Source organism: Hippoglossus stenolepis, chromosome 10, assembly GCF_022539355.2.
Source record: "Hippoglossus stenolepis isolate QCI-W04-F060 chromosome 10, HSTE1.2, whole genome shotgun sequence".
Classification (NCBI taxonomy): Eukaryota; Metazoa; Chordata; class Actinopteri; order Pleuronectiformes; family Pleuronectidae; genus Hippoglossus; species Hippoglossus stenolepis.
Window position 1 is genome coordinate 1,132,786 of NC_061492.1, and position 10,000 is coordinate 1,142,785.

General features: G+C 43.8%; 1 protein-coding gene across 1 annotated transcript in view; it reads right to left on the reverse strand.

Moving 5' to 3' along the window:
• LOC118117074 (neuronal PAS domain-containing protein 3) overlaps positions 1-10,000 on the reverse strand; it is a 208,249-nt gene that overhangs the window by 150,659 nt on the left and 47,590 nt on the right. The window contains exon 2 of the mRNA XM_047341827.1: positions 119-217. Coding sequence (XP_047197783.1) covers positions 119-217 — 99 coding nt within the window. The remainder of the gene's footprint in view (positions 1-118; positions 218-10,000) is intronic.

Consider the following 10,000-nt stretch of genomic DNA (forward strand, 5'->3'; position numbering starts at 1 on the left):
CATATTGAACAAAACACACACACACAGACACACTAATACTGCTACTATTACTACTACTACTACTACTACTACTACTACCAGTACTGCTGCTGCTCCTGGGAGCGCACACAAACGTTACCATGGCGAGGAGGTATGCTGCTGGCCGGCCAGGTGAAGGGTCTTGGGCCGGGCGGCGGAGCAGCTGCCTGCATTAGCTGGCCGCTCCCAGTAGGGGTCACTGTGGAACACACAAAAAAAACGTGAAGAGGTTCTTTAACGTCAGCCGTAAGAGACAACGAGCAGGAAGAGGAGGATGAAGAAGAGGAAAAAGATGGAAAAGATACACAGCATGGATGAGAAGGAGAAGGTGGTGAAGAAAAAGAAAAGAGGAAGTGACAAATGAGAAGAAGAAGGACAAAGAGGAGGAAAAGAAGAGGAAGAAGAGAAAGAACAGCGAGAACAAGAAGGAAATGTAAGAACGAGAAGGAGGAGGAAGCAGGAAGAGGTAGAGGAAGAAGAAGAAGAAGTGGGAGTAAAAGGAGAACGAGAGGAGGAGACATGGAGAAGAAAGTAAAGAAAAGCAGAAGAAGAGAAAACACATGAAAGAAAGAATCATAAAATACAAATGTTATGAGCTTTGCACCAATCAAAGAACAGAGAAGTCACAATCACTGCAAAATATATTCAGAGAAACAGAAAATTAATCATTTAACAAACTCGGCATCTCTACCTCAGTGGAAAAAACAAAATAAAACCCTTTGTCCGTCTGTGACATCACAAACTGAGGACCAATCAAATCATCTGCATGTAGCGAGCAGCTTCCTCGAGTCGACACGACAACAAACGTCCCGAAGCGAAACGTTTGAAAGGTTTGAAAACAACACAGACGTATTTAAGAAGCTGGTGACGCTCAGGATACATTTGAAAAAAGCTTGGCCCGACAGGAATTCAGTTTTTGTGTCCGAACCCGACCCGAGCTCGATTCACACGTGGTCATTGTTTGTTTTCCTTGTTTACAGACATGTGCAGTGTAAACACAAACAACCCACGTGACCTTGAACCTCAATATCATCTTCAGATTAATATTAAACCCGAACCCGTTGAGTGCCGACGAGCTCCGGACAGGAATCCACTCTGTATTTTGAAAGCAGAGGAATGAACTATGTTGTTTTGTGTTTTTTTAAAGAAATAAAAAAGGTTCTGGCGTCAGTACCTTTTTAAATCTAACAATTTAGCACCGGTATCGTAAAAAAACCCAAACGATCCCCAGCTGCACGCCGTCGTCACCTTGAGTCACTTCTTGTATCGTCCTGTCCTCGGACCTCGTCCATATTTCACTTCTCACATGAGAGTGAGAGAGTTCGCTCTCAGTAAATCATCGGAACACAGACGAGCTGGAACCTGAAGCTTTTTAAGTCCAACATCAAACACAGAAAACAGCTGAATGTTATTTTCCTGTCGCAGAAGCAGCTGCTCCACTGAAACAATAATAAACCCAAAATAAACACACCTGCAGTTTGGTGAGTTTTTGTCTTTTGGTTTTTTTTTTGAAAAGCTAAACGCTGCCGACTGGGACTCGACAGGCAGGCGAGGTGACACGGAGTCAAATACGAAAACACAAAGCGGCCCCAGAGTGACTGTCTATGCACAGTGAATTATTTGAATTTTACACACCCACCAAAGACAGGCTGTCAAAACCCATGCCGGAATGGATTTTTCATACGAAGAGAGGGAGCGAGCGCGAGTCGAGGAGAATAAAAGAGAAGAAGAAGAGAAAACAGGGGAGGTGGAAGGAGGGCGAGGCACACAGGGAGAGAGAGAGAGAGCGGGGGAGGCAGTGAAGCGATGCTGGCTGCAGGAGAACATTAGCTGCACTGTGTAGCGCACCATAAAACCATTGACATTGTCGGTCTTGCTTTGTGGACAAGTATTATTGTCGAACACAGTTTTCTGAGGCGAGCCGGCCGCTATTGTTCTTGTCAGAGGGTGAAGCGAGGGCGGCGGCGGCATAACTTATTCCACTTCTACCAGAGGAGGCAGCGAGAGTTGGCTTTTCAAATTAAAGCGGCGAGATGTGAGTCCAGAGATTGTATTACTTTTAGATTTGATCTCTTGATGCATGACTAGGAAACATATCGCTGCTGTCGGGGGAGGGAGGGTGGAAAAAATACAAAAAAAAAAGATCAGAAGAAGGAGAAGTGGGTTTTGTTTCTGGCTCAGGTTTGATTGTCCAACGAGGTTCAACAGAGAAATGATCAGGAACATCTGCATCGTGAATCTTCACCTGGATATTAACTGGTTTAGACCTGATGCAACATCTGCAGAGTCGTGCTCATTATCGGTTTCAAGTAGATTTATTCTCATTACGGAACATGAGAGGGAACGAAAAGATGCAAATGAGTCAATTGATGAAGACGAGTAAAAGTGACTGATGCCTGGTGAAATGCATCATGGGAAATGTAGTTTGTTTATTTGTTTGTTAGCGCTGTTATCGTGCAACACAGATTTTAAAGAAGCGTTTCAGACGCTGTAAGCGGGGGGGGCAGATTACAGATTACTATTATCTATTTGTATTGTTGTTACTTAAAGAGAGTTATTTAGTTACTTTAGTTATTAAAATAAACGTGAGTTTTAAACTTAAATTGCACATTTGATCAAACGGTTTTCTCACTTTATGTTTAACGATGAACTTTTAATAATCAGGACAGAAATACAACATACACACACACACACACACACACACACACACACACACACACACACACACACACACACACACACACACACACACACACACACACACACACACACACACACACACACACACACTCTCTCAGCTGACCTCTCCACTCGGCCGTGTGAACCTTTGGTGAAGTGACCTCCATCTGCAGAGAGCGAGGCCGCCAATCACCTCCTCTCTCTCCCTCTTTTTTATTCTCTCTTTCACTCTGTTGCTCAGTTTCTTTCTGTCTTATATTCTATCTCTCTTTCTGCTTCCTCCCTTTATTTCATTTTCTGTTACTCCTCCTTCCTTCCTCACCTCCTCACCCCACCATCTATTCTCCTTCTTCCATATGCCCCCTTCACCATTGCTCCCCTCCTTCTTCTTTCTGTCTGAAAACCATCCCTTCTTTTCCTCTCCTCCATTCCACTCACTCCCACTCTTCCCTTTCTCTCCTTCTCTCTTCCCATCTTTCTCCTCCAGCAGTCGTCCTAAACTTCACCCCTCTTTTTATCTCCTTCATTCTTTCTCCCTCCCTCTCTTTCTCACATCCTTAAATCTGTTTCCATCTCCCACTTTTCCTCCTACTCCCTCTCTCCTTTCATTTACTCCAGTCCTCACTTCTTTATAAATCTATTTTACCTATAGCCTTCTCCCTCCATCTCTGTTTGCTTTTAACAAATCACTCCATCCCTCTCTTCATCCCTCCATCCTCACTTTCTCCGCTGGGTCCAGATTGATGCCTTCAGGTGTCGCTGTCATTTTGGTAAAGTGGACGAGTAACTGCACTGCATCAAACACACACACACACACACACACACACACACACACACACACACACACACACACACACCGACAATGCAACTACACAAACTGAGACACACACACACTTGCATAATCACACGTGCACACTCTGGCTCACAAACAGAAAATTCAATAACCTGAGAATAAACACAGTCGCGCACGCTGGATGGACACACACACAGACACACACACACACACACACACACACACAAAGACAGACTCATGGGTAAATGCACATAAGCAAGTAAACAAACACACATGCACACACACAAAGTACAAATGCACACTCCATCAGGCCCAAATGGCAGTGGTGGGAGGCAGTACAATAGGTATTGCCGGGCGCCAGCAGAGCTAAATTGCAGACAGCGAAGGGGAGATCTGGGCCATTTTTCAAGGCTGACTATATATTACAAATTGGCTACCAGGGCATTGTCTGAGAATACACACACACACACACACACACAGACACACACACACACACACACAGAGACGCACAAAGTGAAAAACTAATCCTGGCTTGTCCTATTGTTGCCCACAGAGCCGCAGAAATCTGCCCTTTTCCCTCTTTTTCAACAATTTCCCCGAACTAAACCATGTGATTGAAAATGTGTCAGTTTAGGGAGCAGCACCGGCACCACACACACACACACACACATATATATATTTATAAATACAACACACACACACACACATATAAAAAAGACATACACACAGCCCTGTTCCCCTGTTTACTCGCTGTAACCTCCGTTTGTTATAGGAATGTTCACACACTTCCAGGGGCAGGGTCAAATCCACACCCTGTGGCACACACACACACACACACCCATAATACACAATTACACCCGTAACACACACTTACACGTGTGCACACACTCTGTCCCCAGCCGGTCAGGATGTTTTGGTCCAGGTTTAGCCGGTCAGTCTTGCTCCGGTGCCTCAGTAAAGCTAGAGGAGGTTTTACTTGGAGACTAAATCCTCTCAGAAACACAACGGAGTCTGAAGCCTGCAGCTTTCTTCTACCTTTGTGGGGACCAGCGGAGACGTATACAGAAAATCAGCATCAATGGAAAAAGAGGTTTTTGAAAAGTAGGAAAAACTAATTTATTTTAGAACGTGAGGACAAACTGATGAGGACATTTGGTAACTTGAGGACAAATTGTGAGGATGTTATAAAAAGTTGATCGGGACATGTTGGGAAAGTGGAGACATTTTTGATTAAGTGACGATACAAGTAGAAACTAGAACTAGAATAAAGTTTTTAAAAATCTAGTTTATTTCGTAACTTGGGCACAAAATGTAAATGTGAGGATTGTGACACTTCGTTATCAGGCAAACTAAAACATGAAGAGATTCTGAAAAAGTGAAACTGAAGTTTAGAACCAGACTATTTCACCTGTGTTCAGTATTTTTATTTCTCACAATCAAACACATAGATATTACTTTTCGGTCCCATTAAGAACATGAATTAATAAAAACATAACTAAAGCGCTCATTAGCATATTTTCCTCCGTCTCTTATTTCATCTCCGTTAAATCTGAACCTTTTAACTCGACACATCTCGCGAATGAAACAAACTGAGACGAGACTTTGTCGTCCTGTGTGATCATTAATTAATTAAAAGGCTTTTCAAGGCTTTCTTCTGTGTGTGTGTGTGTGTGTGTGTGTGTGTGTGTGTGTGTGTGTGTGTGTGTGTGTGTGTGTGTGTGTGTGTGTGTGCGTGTGTGTGTGTGTCTCAGGGCTGCTGTCACCTGCTTAAATATAAATAGAGGATCAGTGAGTTGAGGTTTGTGCAGCAGCAGCAGCAGCAGGGTGATAAATGACAGCTGAGATTTTAAACTGAGTCTAATATTTAATGTTCGAGGAGGATTAAACAAACGATTAGTGACACGATCAGACAGAACGAGCCGCTCACGCCCTCTCTCTCGCTCTCGCTCGCTCTCTGTCTCTCTCGCTCTATTGTGGATGAATCCGCAGGAGACTAAAGAACAAGTGTTTAATGTCAAAAGACCAAATTCACACAAATCTGAAAACCAGGAAAAAACTGAGATGTGCACACAAACAAAGACGACTACAGTCAAGTGTAAGTTATTCATTCTAACGTCAGACGTCTCTTTTTCCTTGATAATTATTAATAAGACCTTAAACACATAAGGTTTAGGAACCCGTGGGTTTGAGAACGTTTCTCTTTCATATACGAGCGAAGAGGTTTGACAGCGGCTGAAGTTTTACCTTTAACACAAGTCAATTACCCAGAATTCACGGGATGAGGTGCTTCCTCTCGTGGGACGGAGAACGTCTCAATTTCAGAGAAACAGATATATTACACAGTCTCTCACACAGACACACACACCTTTAATACACACAGGTACACAAGTGCACGAGTGTGGAAGTTCACGCTTGATAAAATAATTGGTCCACACACACACACACACACACACACACACACACACACACACACACACACACACACACACACTAAAGCAGCTTCCAACAGAACCACCGAGCGTCAACTCATCACATGATCATCGTTTGTTGTTGTTTACCAACATATACCACATATTTACTTTTGTTATATTATATTTTTATTAACTACAGTTTATTTATTGACCAGTTAAATTGAACAATAATCACAATAACGTGATATTATTATTTTATGGTCTATTCAACTGAGATGGATTTTAGGATTTCTTCTTTGCAGCTCTTTTGTTTTATTAATATCGTACACGTATGATTGTTTTACGGGTGTTTTCGGACATTTTGCCTCATGAAGATTAGTTAAGTTAAGTTAAGGTGAAGCGTTAACTTGCATCTGGTCTAAATATAAGATGTGATGTGATCATCTTTAATGATAAACATTCTCTGTGTGTGTTGGTGAATGTGATTCAAACATAACCTGGAGTAGCTGTGGATCTAATTCTCCTACAAACTGTAATAATTGTTCCTCTTGTCTTTTGACCTTCCTGCATCCACGACCCCTCCTCGAGTTAATCATCCACGTGAGCATCAGGCCGAAAAAACTGTGGCCCGGTTTAGTTTGCACACATTATCAGCAAATAACAAGAATAAATCCAGTGCATGCAACACTTGCACTGCGGAGCGGAGCAAGCGGGGGTAATGGATTCTGTCATTTGAAATGGATGAAGTTCCATTAGAGAGCAGCACAGTCGCAGCGCTAAGTGTGGCGGCGGGCGAGGCCTCTGCGTCTCTCTCTCTCTGTTTCTGTTTGAACAGCAGAGACACAGAGAGAAGTGACCTCCGCTGGAATTCACATCTCAACAAGCGTCTGTCCACACGGACGGCAGCAGGAGGCGTCCTCTGGACAAAGACAAACACTAAACCACTGGAGGAGCGGCGTGTCGTTTCTTTCAACAGATGTTTTCCCCCGTTTCACAAAATATCTCCGTCCAGACCGGAACACAACAACATCTGAAAACTCTCAAATAAGCATGTCAGCCAGTAGGTGGCGATAAAGCCACTGTGAGCTTATGAAGCCGCCCTCGTTGTTATTGTTTCTGGCTCAAAGCAGAAGCATGTGTTTTTAAAAGATCAGCACTTTGTAGAAATCAGTTTGATCCACTCTACTCCCACGATCCAGAAATGAAGCCAAAATATCCTGGAGACGAACGCTGCCATCTTGTGCCGATGACATCATTCGGGGCCAGGGGGCGGAGCCACGCTATTCACACTTAACCAATCGTGATTTATCAGCCCATGTTCATCATCTTCTATAAACATTTATTGAACATGTACTGACTCTTTATTTCCACGTCACATGACACAGTGAGGCGTTCATTTAGAGGCCAAGCGAGCGAAGCAGCCACGACGGCCATGTTTGATTTGTTATATGATCGATTCAGAGTACTACTACTACTAACTGCACGTGAGTCTACAAAATAAAGTAATAATAGAGTTGTGGATTTGATTTTATTCTATTGTCTGAGGAGGCGTCTTCAGCGTCACAGCCTCTTCTTCTTCACCTTCTCTACAGAGTTTTTCCATCACTATCATGTCTCCATCCGTCCCTCCTCTTCTTTCTTAAAGCCAATAGGGTTCTCACACACACACACACACACACACACACACACACACACACACACACACACACACACACACACACACACACACACAGATGACATGTTTATTAATCACCTCTTTAGCCAAACTACCGCCTGATTTACTGCTGATGTCCTCGCAGTCAGTCGCAGAGGACAGCTGCCTGACATTTACAGGTAGAGGCACTTTACACTGTGCAGTCACACAGACACACACAGACACACACAGACACACACAGACACACACACACACACACACACACACAAACACACACACATAAAAGCAGAAGCTCAGGTGGCTCTGCACATGTACAAATTATGCACACACACTCAAGCGCAATAAATCTGTGCATGAAAGCATGAAGATGCAAACATACACACTCTGTCTCTCTCACACTGTCACACACACACACACACACACACACACACACACACACACACACACACACACACACACACACTCACATGCTAACACACTCTTCTCCATATCTCTATTATTTTTCCTCGTCTCTCATTGGTTCCGTCTACGAAAAACATCTAAACATGACTGACAGTAGCTTTTACAAAGTTTCCAGCAGCTACCCATAATCCTCTGCTGGGACACGCCCCCTCTCAGGAGCTGAAGGTTACCATGGCTCCACCCACAATGCACGTCAGGCCACCTCATCAGCTATGAATCTGTCATGTACAGTTATAACCATACGTGTACGATAACTTCATCTTCTGTACAAAGTAAGAAATACTCATCATGTACGATCATTGACAGTATGAGGAGGTATAATGTTCAGTTTGGTTAAATATACATCCTAAGACTGTGTTTATGAACGTCTGCAACAAAACGTGATTTGCCTTAAGATGTGAAACTTAAGTTTTTAACTCCCACGACAAAAAGATTTCACTGAAGAAGAATCCAAAGCGTGAGCATCATCCTCAGATTCATTCTCCATCAGCAAAGATATTCCCACTTTATGTTTTTTTGTTCAGCGCACTACTTTTATATCTGAGGAGTTACAGAGGAGTTTATTTTTTTTGGGAAGGGAACCCTGTGTTTGAACTGCCCGTGGTGCTCAGGGCGCCGAGCCCCGCGAGTGGGCATGTCACCTGCGAGATAAGAGAAATCAAGCGCTCCTCATGTCTGGCCAAAAGGTTATTCTGACATTCAGCAGGAGAGGAGGAGAGAAGGAGAAGAGAAGGAGGAGAGAAGGAGGAGGAGAAGAAGAGGAAACGGAGGAGGAAGAGGAGGAAGAGGAGAAGACATCCATTCCAACGAAAACACTGAGTATACGGAACATTCGTATCGTGACCTTTGACCTTTGACCACTGAAATCGAATCAGTCCAAGTGAACGTTTGAACAGATTTTTAAAGACGTTTCCTCGACGTGTTGTTTCGTGTTCATGAGTAAAGATGCAAGAAGGAAGGAATGAGCAAAGGAAGAAACAGGTGAGAACAGAAGAATGTGACAAAGAAAGAAAGAGAGAGAGAGAGAGAGAGAGAGAGAGAGAGAGAGAGAGAGAGAGAAGTTTAGTGTCAGATCCAGTAAATCCAGCAGTCAGACTCCGATCACAGAACTCTCTCTCTCTCTCTCTCTCTCTCTCTCTCTCTCCTTACTCTCTGGGCATCACTCTTTTCCCTCCCTCTCTCTCTCTTTTCTTTCAACCTCTCTCCCCTTTCACTTTTCCCTCTCGCCTCGTTTCTCTCTGAGCTCCAAATCTCTCTCTCTCTCTCTCTCTCTCTCTCTCTCTTCTCTCTCTCTCTCTCTCTCTCTCTCTCTCTCTCTCTCTCTCTCTCTCTCTCGCTCTCTCTTTCTAATGCACACACTCGCGCTGACACACTCGCTCGTTGACTGACAGGCTCGGCTTCCTGCGGCTCTTTGACATTCACAGTGCGTCAGAATGAAAACACAGAGGATGAGAGGCTTCAGCTGGAGAATAGGGTGCTTCAACACACACACAGACACACACACACACACACACACACACACACACAACCATCCGATCTGCTGACGACACCTCACAAACCCTCAGAGTTTATTTATACATCTGCATTAATGGACGCCGTTGCTTTACATTTGAAGAGGCTCGTCCACGAGAGTCGGCGGCGAAACTGAACAAACGGCCGCCGGCGACAAAGCGCGAGTCGCCGCTGAAGTTCTGAAGAGAGAAAGTGGAGTCGTTTCCAAATGAGTCTGGACTCAGAGGATAAAGTGACCACGTGAACTCTCAGGGGGGAAAGTGTTTCCTAATGAGACGCTGACTCTCAGGGAAACAACTCCAGAGGTTTCTCACTTTGGTTTCATTTCAAACATCTCAGCTGATTCTAGGTGATTCATCACCGACGTGGGCTATGATCTACGTCTATCTACCATCGTCTTTATTTGTTCACTTCTTTTTATGTATGTATTTTTTGAAACCGCCGTATAAATAAAATGTATTATTATTATTA